The sequence below is a fragment of the Ammospiza nelsoni genome, chromosome 7 (genome assembly GCF_027579445.1).
Source record: "Ammospiza nelsoni isolate bAmmNel1 chromosome 7, bAmmNel1.pri, whole genome shotgun sequence".
NCBI lineage: Eukaryota > Metazoa > Chordata > Aves > Passeriformes > Passerellidae > Ammospiza > Ammospiza nelsoni.
Genome location: NC_080639.1, coordinates 2,497,064 through 2,511,627, shown reverse-complemented (window position 1 = coordinate 2,511,627; position 14,564 = coordinate 2,497,064). Strand labels below are relative to the sequence as shown.

Below are 14,564 nucleotides of genomic sequence, written 5' to 3'. Positions count from 1 at the left end.
TAAAAAACAAAATTTCCACACCTGGAAAAATCTTCTGTAATTATCCTTTTTCAGTCTCTTTTTGAGCTACATTATCTACAGACTGCAGAGGAGTTTCTCCTATTTCCCTTTGAATAGTGCCCAGCAGGTGAGTGTAAACCAAAGTAAAGTGAGTCACAGGGAGTAATGGAATCTGCCTGTTCACACACAATATTAAAGCCCTGGGCTGGTTATTGGTGCTCAGAAACAAAATCCTATGGGAAGAATGAATCGTTCCTCAAAGTCTATTGAACCCATTGCTCAACAGGTAAGAAAAGAAAAAGGATTACTGGGAGAGGGAGAGAGAAGAAGCGATTGAAATTGCAAATTCTTCCTCAGACAAGGAGTCCACAGGCCTTTTTCTTACACCACTTCCATAGTTTTCCTCAGACAGGGCAATGGGGCACGGTGGTCTCATTCCAGGTAAGAGCTCCTCTCTGCTGGATCTGATGTGGTCCCATGGAGGAGCTGCCCTGAGCGGAAGGAGCTCAGGCTTGTGCAGAGCTGGCCCTACTTACCTTATCCAGCTGGGAATCCAATCCTAAATTGTGTAAGGATCATCACAGAGCTTGTGGGAGAACATGACTTAGGGCTGGGCCTGGGGGACCACAGACTGCATTTACATCTTGTGTAAGCTGCCACAGGCTGATTTCCTCTTGGCCTGCACTTTGCATGGGAATATGTCTCAGCAGCAATTAAACCTTCATTAACAGGCAGAGAAATCCCAAGTTTCCATCTCCTCAAGTGTCTGGAAGTTTAACACAAGACTTGCAGCAATCAGAGCCAATATCTTGGCTCTAAGAAGTACCTGAAGGCCGGCATGGTAACCTTGCAAATCAACTAAAACTGTGAGCCTTGAGACACTCTGGTGACAGTCTCACAAAGCTGCTTTTCTGGCCAGCTCAGAAAAACAAAGGTACTATGATTTGATATGTTCGAATGATTTGATTAAACCAAATTTAATTTGGAATTTAGGCTACGGCCACTTCTCAAAGGTCTCTCTGGTTTTTTTTTTTTCACCTAAACCTCCCAGTACTTATTTAAACAATTGGTCAACTGAAAACATTAAATTAACCCCAGGTTTAAGTAGGTATCTAGTCAAGTAAGGACAAAGTGTAACTGAATAAACACCTTTTTCTCACCGGCACGGGGCTTAAGAGCACAGATCCTGCTTTAAAACCCTCTCCATTTTCCCAAGGTTGCTATTAATGGCTTCAGAAACAGCTGCCCTGGAAATGATCTGTGTTCTATGATTTGCTTCTTGCTCTCACAAAAATTTCTATTCCTTTCCAACTTACATATTTGCTTGTATGGGTTGTTTTTCCTCTAAAGCTAGTGTATCCACACAGTGTTTAAAAAAAAACCTGAGGGAGAATCAGGCAGGTTCCTGTCATCAGCCACCAACCTGCATTTCCCAGATGCTGCTTAGCACCAGAAAAAGGGGTCTGGGTTCAGTTACAAAAGGACTCCTCCCTGGATAAGCCTGATCCATCATACAGGAACCAAGGGAATCAAATTACATAGAATCACAAGCTGCTTTGGGTTGGAATGAATTTTAAAGCTCTTCCCATTCCACTCCCTGCCATGGGCAGGGACACCTTCCCCTAGCCCAGCTCGCTCCAAGCCCTGTCCAGCCTGACCTTGGACACTGCCAGGGATGCACAGCTTCTCTGGGCATCATCCCCACACTCATGGGGTTGAGCAACCTTTTCCTGCTTGCAGGACCCAGAGCCTGAGGGGGTCAGCAATCTCACCTCACAGCTGGGAAGCAAATCCAGTGGGTGAACCCAACACTTCCAGGATGAAACCTACACTTCTGCTGTAGTTTTAGTGCTGCTGAGGTTTCTGTTTGCTGCTCTCTTTCCTTAGTGCCACTGAGAAAAAATCCACACATTGCAGCCAGTCCCACTCACAGGTGAACCTATGAGAAAGTTTTAGCTCCTCTTGGAGCTAAAGCAATGGCAGGGTGAGGGGCCCAAAGCCTGCAGAGCTGCTCCATCACTCCCTACCAGCTCCAAGAGGCTCCGTGGAATAACCCACACAAGGTTTATCCCTTCTGAGAGGAAAACAAACCTGCACCCCTGGCTCACCCAAACCTTGATGCCCTTTGATATTGCAATGGGGAAGGCGTTCCTCCAAGCAGGCACCTGGCTATCTCACATTTGGCATCCTCAGTTCCTCGATTGCACATAAAACAGGAGCTGGAAACAAGCACCACACCCTTCAGAGCTGAGAGAGGTCCAGGTGCCCTTTGCTACTCATCATGCAAAAACAAGCACAAACTTATCTCTTCCTTCTCAGAAAAATGAGCCTGGCTGTTTATTTTCTCAATAGCAATTACTTACCTTAACTCTGACCTCAGCTGATCCTGTGGTAATCTAAGAAGTTCATTCTTTCTTTCTTTGTCCTGCCTTTATCTCTAATTTCTCTTACCCTTCCTCTTGCTGCCTCACTTTTCCCACAGTTTTTGCTCTGATGGTGTGGTGCAAAAAGTAGGGAGCCTGTGGAGTCCATAAGGAAGTGTGGCCATCCTGTCAAGAGACTTTTTCTGTTATAGTCAAGGGAAAGGAACTTGTATTGGCTGTTTTCAGCCAACTGCTGTTGCCATTGAAAATCCCACTGAGTCCAGAGTAGAAACCACACCAAGCAGCAACTTCCAAGTTAATTTGGTCAGTTCTTGTCACAACAGCTGCAATGAAGTCTTTGCATCCAGATTTCCTGTATTGAATGACAATTATTTGTAAATCCCTTCAGTGTCCTACTTTCAATCTGTGCCATCTCCCATCTCTCTTGCACTGGGCCTCTCCAGAAATTGGTTTTCATTGTCTAAGGGTGGTTCCTCCATGTGAAGTGTGACAGAGTGGAGCTATTCAGGGCAGTCACACCACCCTTTGGTGTGGGAACTCAGCACATCACTCTGGATATCCAGAGTTACCGAGACAACCCTTGGGGGGACTCAGAAATCCTGGAATGTGGCCAGAGGTGCTTGGTGGTTGGATTTTGACCCCGCACGGGATGTGCCACCTCTTTGAGGACAAGAGAATCACTTGGGGATAAGTGGTGTAAGAATTAATTATTCACAGGGTGAAAATACAGATTTTAGGATTTTGGTACAGGGGTGTTGGAGAATTTTGCTCATAAATGGCTTATAGAATTTTGTTCAGACATGCCATAATAATATACAGCTGATGGAAAAGTAAAAGGCAGCTGTAAGCAGCAGTTCCCAAGCCTGTTTCTGTAAATAACAAAAGTTCTCAGGCACATTTATGTAAACAGCAGAAGTTCTCAGGTTGTTTTTAATAACAAGTAAATATCTTGTCCTTGGCTGTTTTGGGAAAGTAAAAGTAACAGACATGGAGGTTTTGAGAACCATTCATATCAGGGTGAGAACACAAATCTTGGTTTCAATAACAAACCACAGGTATTGAAAACAAAAGGAGGGGTTAGTGTTTGATCTGTAGCCTATGATGAGCTCGGGTTTTGCAATATGTATGAGCTTAATTAACACTGTTATAAAATGTACATGGTGGATGAATAAATCAGAGTTCGATGCTGATCAGAGGATGGGTCGTCTCCCTTCATTTCTACACAGGGGGGTTATGGAGACAAGATGGAGGAATCAGGGCATGTCTTGTCTTTCTTCTTTCTTCTTGTCATCCATTTTCTGTGGTGATGTTGGCACTTTGGGATTGGTTCATGCTGAAGGTGCACTTGCTAATATGAGTGAAAGGTATTGGGAAATAAAGGTAAATATGATATACATAGTTTTTAGTATAAAAATAGACAACCGCCCAGTGGGAGGTCAAAGTTCCCTTGGCTGCCTTGCTGGTCAGACCTCTGTCAGGATGGAAGAAAATTTTGTAGGTAAGAAATAATAATACTGAAGACTGAAAATCTGAAGAGTACAGACTCGTCCTTTGGAGCGCAGGCTGTCCCAAGGCCATCCTGCGCATGACCGGGCAGAGACAAAAGCCGGACCGGTCCTTTTGGGTGTCATGAGACAAATGGCTTTGCCTCAGGCTGTAATGATTTGCTTCTCCTGGGATGCTGGGAATCCTAGCAGGATTCATAAAAAGAATGGGAAAACGTTTTGCTAATGGCAGCTTCTCATCACAAGGACTCCTTTGTTTTTTGGACTAACCTTCCCATGTTCATTTGGCGGCCTTGTCTGAGGTTATGGCCTGTCTTCTCTGCATCTCCTTGCTCTAGAGGTGTTTGAAAATTCCCATTAAGTTAATCCATGCTGTAAACTACCAAGATGGATCAGCATGGGTGATGGAGCTGCTGTTCTTTTTGGAGGGCAGGTTCTCAGCAAAGTCCAAGATTTCCCACCAGGCTTGTGAAGGAATCTGCAGAAATTGCATGGGGGAAAAAAAACCAACATGATTTTCAAGCCCAGATTGCCCTGGAGAAGGAAATTATTTCCCATATTCACCTGCTTATAGGCTTTAAGGAGAGTTTATCACCAACGTTAAACCCCAGGAATTTATAACCAAGAAGGACCTGGACACAGGGTTGAGGTCATGAACTGAACTCTTACTGGCTGTGAACGATTCCTGACTTTGTCCACTGGAGAGGTGTTGCTGGTCTTTGTTATCTGGGGTACAAGGGTGAAATGCTCTTTTGCAACTTTGTTTTATACCTGATAGGATAAGGGGTTTGCTGAAAGTTGTATGGATAGATGAGAAAAGACTTACTGCTGGCTGCTTATTTTCCAAAAAAATGCAAGTTTGCATTATGGAAAATTATTTTTTCTCAGGGATGCCAACTGCTATAGACTACTAAAAAAAAAAAAGAGAAAACCCAAACTCCAGGTACTGGTTCACTAATTTCTCATGTGAATCTTTACTGTTCGTTATGTTTCACTGTACTACTGGCATCAGTTTCATTAGGTAAGAAAATGCTTTTAAAAATTCTTAAATACCTTAGTCTGACAACTCTGTCAGCCTTCAGTGGCAGCAGTGGAAAGGAGGCCTTTCTTGCCTCTTTTGATAGGCAAAGGCCTCCCATGTGGGCTCAGCAGTGTTTCTGTACAGCCACTCTGTGGGTGCATTTTTTCATGAATTTTCCCTGCATTTTGCCATCAGACCTTGAGTGTGGTGGGATGGTGGCAAGAAGCGCCACAAAGCAAGGGTCCTGATGAGGGAAGAAGGTGGCATGGGGCTAATCACCTCAGCTTGGCGTGTGTGAAAGTGACACAGCTTTCTTGACTCACACAAAGCCAACTTTGAAGTCCCAACCTGCCTTGAACCCTTCCTAATCATTGATTGCTTTCTGTGACCTTGGTGCAAAGGTCAGATGACACAAAATGGGAGGAGACTCAGAAGGGCAAGGGTGGAGCACGGCTAGAGAAGCTGGCAGAGCACTCCTGGCCTCTCTGCTGCCAGGCTTCCACTCTGCACGGCTCACACCATGTTGGTGGCACTTCTTTTGCCCTTCCTGTGCCTCCTGAGCCCGGCTGCTGCTGGGAGGCTGCTGGTGATCCCCATGGAGGGCAGCCACTGGCTCAGCATGAAAAAAGTGCTGATGGAGCTGAGCAAGAGAGGGCACCAAATCGTGGTCATCGCACCGGACAACAAAATCCTGATCGATTCCTCGGATGTCTACGAACTGAAAACCTACTCTGTGCCATTGATGAAGGAGGATGTGGAAGAACACGTACGCACCTTCATTGAAAAATCTTTCAGCCAAGAGCATTTCCTGGTGAGATTCTGGAGGCTATTGATGGAGTATAGGCAGAGCGGAACCCTTTTTCATGCTTCATGTAAGTCCTTGCTGCACAACCAAGAGCTGCTGAAGTACATTGGAGAGGGTCAGTTCGATGCCCTGCTCACAGATCCTGTGTCACCCTGTGGGCAGATCATTGCCCTGCATTTCTCCATCCCCAGTGTTTTCTTCCTGCGGATGGTTCCGTGTGCCTTGGAGGTTCGCGCGGCTCAGGGCCCGGACCCGCCGTCCTACGTCCCACGGGGGTTCTCAGAAAACACCGACCACATGACTTTCTCCCAGAGGATCAAGAACTTCCTGATTGCCCTTTCCGAGTCCTTCATCTGCAATATTGCCTATTCTCAGTTTGAGGAGCTGGCCTCAGAGTTCCTCCAAAAACCCATGACAATGACGGAGCTTTTAAGTCACGGATCCATCTGGCTGAGGAGAATCGACTTTGTCTTTGAGTATCCCATGCCTGTCATGCCCAACATGGTTTTCATTGGAGGCATCCACTGTGGAGAGAAGAAGAAGCCCTTATCTCAGGTCAGTGGCTGGCTGGGAGAGGTTGTGGCACTCACAAACCTGCATGGTCCAAGTGAGGTGTTTGAGAGGGATGAATCTTATCTCTGTCTTGGAGGGAGACTGTTTCCAAGAACCGGAGGTGTTGGCACAAGGGCAGTGGCTTTAAGCTGCCAGAGGAAAGGATTAGACCGGATATTGGGAAGAAATTCTTCCCTGTGAGGATGATGAGGCCCTGGCAAAAGTTGTTCCTAGAAGCTGTGGCTGCCTCACCCCTGGATGTGTTCGTGTCCAGATTGGACAGGGCTTGGAGCAACCTGGGATAATGGAAGGTGTCCCTGGCCATGGCACGGGGTGGAATGGGATGGGCTTTAAGGTCCCTTCCAACACAAACCAACCTGGCTTTCTACAAAGACCAGCTCCCTCTTTCAAACTCTTGTTTTCTGTTGTGCATTTATTACAGGAATTTGGGATATCCTGCCATGGTTGTATTGGAAAGGTTTTGGGATCTCCTGCCACCGATGTATTACAGAGATTTGGGGCTCTCTTTTGATGGGTTTCTTAGAGGGGTTTGGTGATCTCTTTCTGGTTTTGTTAGAAGGGTTTGGGGTTCTATTTTCAAGGATATAGTAGTGGGTTTGGAATCTCCTATCATGAGTTTATTAAAGGATTTTGGGCTCTCCAATCATGGATTTATGACAGGTGTTTGTGGATTGCCTCTCATGGATTCATTAGAGTGGCTTAGGTATCTATTGTCATGAATTTATTAAAAGGATTTGGGGTCTCCTTTAAAAAAATTTATTAGAGCAGTTTTGGCATCTCTGACTGGATTTATTAGAAGGATTAGACAAATCCTGCAATGGATTTATTAGAGCGGCTTGGGGATCTCTTTTCATATATTTATAAGAGGTAGTTTGCAAACTCTAGTCATGGATTTATTCCAGCCTTGGCTGGCGTGTTGTAGCAAGCATACAATACCTTAAGAATTCCCTACTGAGGATTCCCTAATCATCCTGAGCCTGGCATGGGCCAGCCTGCAGCTGACAGAATCATCCAGGTTGGAAAAGACCTCCAGGATCACCCAGTGCCAGCCTTACACCAGCACTGCCATGGTCACCCCTAAGCCACGACCCCAAGTGCTACATCTCCAGTACACTTGAGAGATGGCGACTCCACCACCTCCCTGGTCAAATTATTCCATTGCTTAACCATTCTTCCAGTGAGTTTTTTGTTTCCTAACACCCACTCTGAATCTCCTATTGCACAACTTGAGACCATTTCCTCCCATCTTTCCCTTTGGACACAGCAAGACACGCTGATCCCACTCTCGCTCCTGTCAGGGAAATGTAGAGCCTGACAAGGTCCTCCCTGAGCCTCCTTTTCTCCATAAACACCCCCAGTTCCCTCAGCTCAGGTGTCGAAGGAAGGAGACCCAGACATCCGTTGATCATCATAGGCCCGATTTTATTGATCAGTACGGCGGGTTAAATACAGTTAATAATAAGCTTCATACATATTGCAAAAGTTGAGCTCAGGATTGGTCAGCTTACATATCAGCATCTACGCCTACTTCTACATTCCTATGGTTCTACTTTTGATACTTTCTACATATTCTCAGGATATATTCAGGAATATCTCTACTCCCTTTCCTCATGTTGCAGCAAGGTCACTGCTGACCTTTCCTTTTAGCTTGCTGACTGCTGGCTTTTCTCTTTCAGCTTAACCAGCGGCATTATTTCAGCGTGGCCTTTCTCAGTTAACCAATTATTAATAAATCTCTCCACATTTCCCCCGTTTTCTTCTTGCGCAAGGAGATTAGTTTGCCATGTTTTTGCTATTGTACGGCTAACCATGTTTTGAATACAGTTAAAGATACAAGGCAAAATAAGCAAAAACAGTAAGATTACACTCAGCAGGCCTATAGCATAGATCACAAGGTTCCTCAGCCACGGTACAAGTCCTAAGCCTTTAAGCCATTCGTCAATTCCTAAACCGTCTTCTTCCTTAAGTTTGTGAAGTCCCTGTTGCAATTCTTTTATCTTAGAGTGAATGGACACCGAATGATCAGACAGATTCATGCAACACATTCCCTCAAACTCTTCACATCCATGCCCTTGTGCTAAGAGCAAAAAATCTACAGCAGCTCTATTCTGCAAAACAGCATGGTTAACACTTTGCACATCTGCAGTTAACATGTCTAGAATTTGTGATGTCTTGTTCAGCTCATCCCTTGCCCAGCATCCTAATTGTTTTGCTAAATTCATAGCTTTATTGGCAGATCCTCCTGGCATGATAGTTGAAACCACCACCTGTTTGAATGTGCCCCAAAACCGTGGATCTCCTATCTTGCTGCAGTCTAAGTCATGTATGCTACGTTTTTTCCTGTTTGAATTTTGACTCAGCTGCATTAGCAAGGACACATTAGGGTGAAACAGTGACAATTTTCCCAAATAACAGGGTCCACCCTGTGGTTTAGCTGGTATGCCATTCCACGCCCTGTCTCCACAAATCAAAAATATTCCTGTGGGTAATTTCATTGGTGCTGTGATATTTGTGCCGTTACATTGATTGTAATGCTGTGGAGAGAATTCACTCACATTCAGGGATGAATCTAGGGTGGCCCATGTTTCTTTAGGTTGGTTTAAATTCTGAGCACCCAAAAGTCTAAAGCTAAACCATCCACCAGCTGTAGTGTTAGACACGCTGGCATTTGTACTTCCAAAAAGATCCAGTTCCTCAGGAGGAGAATGCAAAGAGGTGTTAAGTGATTGGATTAGTAAGCATTGACGATAGCCATCACTCTGACCTGCAGTATACCCTTGTTGCACTGGCAATGTGATGTTTGACATGTTAGACATACATAAGGTTTGGTTGTTTATCAAACTGCAAAATTCCCCAGGAGACCACACCGGAAGTCCTACCAGGCATGTTCGAAATGGGTTAGTGACTCCTCCAAGACTAAGACAAAGTGATGATTGGTTAGTTTGATTAGCAAGTGTCACCCATAAATTTTCCCTTGGTTGACTAAAGTGTGTTATTCCTACTGCTTCACTTGCTACAGCATTGAGCAGTATAACAAGAACAAACCTCATTTTTCTTTCTGCTTGCTTTGCTTCTCCCTTTCTTCCTTCTGCTTGCGTTGTTTTTCCTTTCTTCGCTGTCTTTTCCCTGGTTTGTTAGATTGTCTATTGTAAGGCTGAGTTAATTTTTGAATATACTGATCTAATTCTAAATCAGCATCCTTGCTCACAGGTATAGCATGAGATAAGTTTGAAGGCAAATCAGCTTTACAGCGAGCTGCTATGATGCGTGAAGCTTTAGTAATTTCAAATACTCTAAGGTTTTCCTGCAACTTCCACCTAAGATATGCTATAATCACTTGTTCTGCACTCTCAAAAAGCTGTAATCCTGTCCGTCCTGGCAGGCCAGTACTTTGTTCAAGAGCTCTAACCCAGAAATAATTTCGAATCCACTTTCCAGAACAAGGTTTACACCATAAATAATCTACTGACCTCTGTGAATACCAATAAACCTGATTACAATCTGCACAATGCAAAGCTACCCATGCATAGCATTTATCATTATCCCTTTTGCAAACGTAACAAGGAAGTGAATATAAGTAAGGACCAGTATGAAATTGTGGTTCTTCAATCCAAAGCAACCAATTCAATGGTGGTGATCGCAAAGCCTCTTCTGCCTTTTTACTGTATGAGGCTAACAGCTCAAGGTCTCTCTTTAACACAAGGTGTATCTTATTTCGTAATCGTAGTTCTTGTTCGTTATCCTCCTCAACAACTATATCTTCCCGAGGGTCCCACAATTGTAGAAGTGTTCTAATCATAGAAAATTAATTAGCAATCACTGATACCCTTATTCAAATGAGACCCTTCCCCTTTTGCCTTCTTTTTCTTATCTGTCTTTAATCTTGCTGCTCCTGATCTCACTGGTCCTGCCACTTGCAAACTCAATTTTTGCAATTTGTCAATGCAGCAATCTAATGCTCTATCAGGATCCCCTTTGAAGGGTCCTACAACTGAATGCTGTGTTAAAGGCACTAATTTCCTACACCTTATAGAAACTATACGTGATTTACTTTGAACCTTAATTCTATTCACAATACATTGTAGTTCCCATCGATAATAAGCAAGAATTTTCTGTTCAGGAGACTCATAAAGATTTAAAGCTATATATGCATTTTGCCCTGTATGTCTCCTTAATTCATCTTGCCAACTTTTACCCCACGTGTGCTCTTGTTCACAAGTATGACACCACAAATCCCACAATAGTGATTGTTCTATCCAAAAAGTTCTTTCACAACCCCCACAATGTAGAGCTATCCAGGCAGCACAATGTGGATTGTAACAGTCAAGACAATGTAGTTTCGCTGGATTCGTTAAATGAAAAGTTGATAATGAGTCAATAAAACCAATCAGCTCCTGGGCTGTCCGATAGTGACGTGTCAGTGTTCTGTCCACCGCTTCCGAGTACCCCTTCAATTGTAACAGTAGTGGTTGTAGGACTAGAAGCAGTTTCTTCCCCAGTCGCTCCCTGTCCTCCTCCGTAAGGCGATCCACCAGAGGCTGCATCAAAGACAGGTTTAGTCCACTTAGCAGGCACCCACAAAGGCCCTGTAGGTGAGGAAACACAAAGATACCCCCGACCCCAATATAATACTTTTGCAGGTTTTTCCCATAATCCTGTACTCGGGTTCTTATACTTAACCCAGACCTCTGTTTCCTTAGTATTTTCCTGACCTGACCTCGGATGATGTTTCATTGCAGGGGGGGTATCATCTTCCCCAAAAATGCATAAATGGTTAATCACATACAAAACCTTAGCCAAACATGCTTGTGGATCTGCCAAATCTTGATGTTTTTCAATATACTGCTTAAGGGTACCGTTTGCTCTTTCCACTATTGCCTGTCCAGTAGGAGAGTGTGGAATACCTGTCACGTGCTTAACAGACCACTGATTCAAAAATTTCTGGACCCTAGCACTTACATAAGCTGGACCATTATCGGTTTTAATACTCTTTGGAACTCCCATAACAGCGAAACAACTTAACAGGTGTCTGATAACATGTGTAGCTTTCTCTCCTGCCTGAGCCGTAGCCCATATGTAATGACTGTATGTATCTATGGTGACGTGCACATGCTTGACTTTACCAAATCTGGCTATGTGTGTAACATCCATTTGCCATTTCTCATTTATTTCTAAACCTCGAGGATTAACCCCGATGCCTAGACCTATTCCACCATTATGATAACTACATGTTGGACATGCTCTGACAATGGCCTTGGCTTCTGACAAACTCAGCTCAAAGTGTTTTGCTAAACCTCTTGCATTTTGATGATATCTACTATGTGCTTCTCTGGCCAATGTGTGCTTGTCAATAGGACAAGAATTATCAATGGGTAGGGTAACCAATTTATCTGCACGTTCATTCCCTTCTCCTAAACCTTCAGACCACTTATGACTCCTAATATGAATCACAGAATATGCTGCATTTCTTTCTCGTAAAGCCTTCCTTAACTGTATCAGTAACTCATACAATCGTTTATTATTCACTTCCTTAATTGCTGCTTCCTCTATTCGTTTGGCTACTCCTGCAACATACATAGAGTCTGTGACCACATTTAAAGGGTCCTGTAAGTTGGATACCGCCCATACTACTGCTAGCAATTCCAAAGTTTGTAAGCTATCTGCAGGGTCTGCTGTGAGGAGTTGATGCTTCCATTGTCCCTTTTCTTGCCAGGTAACAGCAGCACGCCTTGATTTCTTTCCTGCATCTGTAAAAGCTGTAATAGCTCCTTCTATGGGGCATTCTTCTCTCAAAGGTCGAGTGATCCAGTTCCATTCTGTCATCCATTGCAAAACTCTAGGCACTAATTTACTAGTCTCTACTTTAGCAGATGACATCAATAATGCTTCTTGTAAATTCTTTGAATTAATCAAGTACCAGTCCAAGGTTTCTTTTTCCATAGGCAATCTAATAGTAGCAGGTTCTCTACCATCCACTTCAAGAATTCTGAGACACCCCTTTTTAATTAATGCAGCCAATTGTTCAATTTTTGAAGATATTGTTTTCTTATGCTGTAGTGGTGGTGATAACCATTCCAACACCCGTATCTCCCCCGTTTTCTTTTGCAACTGAGAGAGAGCACCAAGCAAGTGGCAAGGGCTATTCCAGATAATAAGGTCGATGGGGTGGTCGAGTTGTCGACGAGACACATACCCTTGCTGTACACAGTTACTAATTTGCTGCAAGGCAAGATGATGCTCCTTTGTCAGGTGTACAGGAGTAGTAGGGTCCACGCCTCTCAACAAAGGCCGTAGGGCTTCTAGTAAATGATTTGGTATTCCCACAATAAGCTTCAGCCACTGTAAGTCTCCCAGCAACTTCTGTGCATCATGTAAAGTTTTAATGTCCAATTGTCCTGTATTCAATAATCCATAAAGGGTTATGCTTTGATGCCCATAAGTAATTCCAACCTTTTGCTTTGGTCTATTTTGTAAATCCACAATTAAAAGTGTAACACCAGTAGAACCAAAACCTTTTTCATCCCGTGTTTGTCCAGTAAATGATTGTATTCCTGATGTCATTTGTGACAGTGGTACCAATTGTGCAATGCGTTGTCCTTTTGTAATTTTAATCAGAGGATAAAGGGTGTAAGCCATGATTTGTATTTCCCCAGTAAAGTCTGCATCGATAACACCAGGCAAAACAAATAATCCCAACATAGTTGTAGAGGAACGTCCCAGCAATAATGCTCCACATGTTTGTCCATTTAATATAAGAGGGCCCTTTACTCCAGTGGGTATCCTCTCAGGCCGGTTCGTCCTTAGTGTGACGTCTACTGCTGCTGATAAGTCCAAGCTGAGGCTCCCTGTTGTTGTGGGTTGCAGACAGGAGGTAGCAGTGATGTCACGGCAGCAGCTGGTGTCTCCGATGTCAGGCGGCAACTTGTGTCTGTCCCTCATTGCCACATCGGTAACACTTGATGAATGGTCTCGAGCCTCTTTACGTGACTGCCAGTGAGCCTCTTCGGAGAGGAGCAAGAGCAGCTAACACCTGACTCTGAGTAGACTATGCTTTTGCAACCCTAATCCTAATTCCTTTAAGGCTTCTACTATAAATGCCTGTGAAGCTGTTGGCATTAATGCCATTCACTCTAATGCTTCCTCAATAGCCCAATTTGCCCCTAAAGCAGCTAACACTCTTTGGATTGCTGGATTGCTATTTTGCAAAGCACACTACTTCAATAGGGCCCTGCAACATCAGCCCGATCTATAGCAGTAGCTGTTCTATCAACAAAATTTCCAAATTATTCTTCTCTACCTTGTTTAATGCCCATATAAGCCGGTAACCCTCCTGGCTCTTTAACCATGTCTATTGCAGCACGCACTAACCACATAGACTCCCTAAGTTTATCTTCTCCCGATATCATCTGTGCCTCTGTACGTAAAAATGCCTCTAAGCTCATCAGCTCCTTTACTGTTACTCCATGTAATGGGTCATGTGCATTAAACAATAACTGCTGATGCTGAGTGAATATCAACCGAACTATTCCTCTTAAATCATTAGGACATAAAACCTGAGTATTAAAAAGATAATCTAGCATTTGCTTAACAGGTTCACTTTTTACTCCAAACTGACTAACCGTAGAACGTAGCTGAGTTAACAGCTTCCAATCTAAGGGAGTATATTCTGCTATATTATGCGTAAGGTTCCCCTGTGCATCATAGTGTGGTGTGTATGTAACTGGGCATGCAAGACTAGAAGCTATTTCCACCGCCTCACCATCCCCCATTTGCATTACTTCTTTCGCCAAAGCAGCCCAAGCTTCCCTCCTCTGTTTAGCCATCTCCCCCCATGGATCACGGTGTGCCCCTGGGATGGGATCTGGCTCTTTAAGGGTGCTATGCTGCTGGCGCTTCGGTGCAGGCACCGAGTTTTCGCACGGGGAAGGCAGTGAAGCAGAGGCTGGCTCGCGCGGGGGAAGCAGGGGAAGCAGCCCCCCCGCAGGAGCTGACAGTGAAACCGGAGCCGGCTCAAGCTGAGACGGCCCGCGGGGGGCAATCAGCCCCCCCGCTGGAGCCGGCTCGCGCGGGGTATGCAGCCCCCCCGCTGGAGCTGTAACCGGAGCCGGCTCATTGAGGGGAAGCGGCGGAGGCAAGGCTGACGGCGGAGGCGAAGCTGGCTTGCTCCCACTCCCACCGTCCGACCCGCCCGAAGCCGGTAGCGGAGGCAAAGCTGGTTTGCTCACACCCCCACCATCCGACCCGCCCGAAGCCGGTAGCGGAGGCAAAGCTGGTTT

General features: G+C 44.6%; 2 protein-coding genes across 3 annotated transcripts in view; both read left to right on the top strand.

Annotated features, from left to right (window-relative positions):
* The window catches only part of LOC132075624 (UDP-glucuronosyltransferase 1A1-like), an 85,298-nt gene that overhangs the window by 14,033 nt on the left and 56,701 nt on the right, over positions 1 to 14,564 (top strand). The gene's annotated exons all lie outside the window — the stretch shown is intronic.
* Positions 5,431 to 13,655, top strand: LOC132075424 (UDP-glucuronosyltransferase 1A1-like). The gene is made up of 4 exons (XM_059475838.1): positions 5,431 to 6,270; positions 7,782 to 7,802; positions 13,153 to 13,205; positions 13,646 to 13,655. Exons 1-4 carry the CDS (start codon positions 5,431 to 5,433, stop codon positions 13,653 to 13,655), a joined length of 924 nt encoding a protein of 307 aa, XP_059331821.1.

Excerpts from the sequence above, each read along its gene's own strand:
- LOC132075424 (XM_059475838.1), top strand. The coding sequence starts at position 5,431 with ATGTTGGTGGCACTTCTTTTGCCCTTCCTGTGCCTCCTGAGCCCGGCT. Across the intron at positions 6,271-7,781 it reads AGAAGAAGCCCTTATCTCAG|GATTGGTCAGCTTACATATC; the intron begins GTCAGTGGCTGG and ends AGTTGAGCTCAG. Across the intron at positions 7,803-13,152 it reads ATTGGTCAGCTTACATATCA|ACAGGAGGTAGCAGTGATGT; the intron begins GCATCTACGCCT and ends TGTGGGTTGCAG.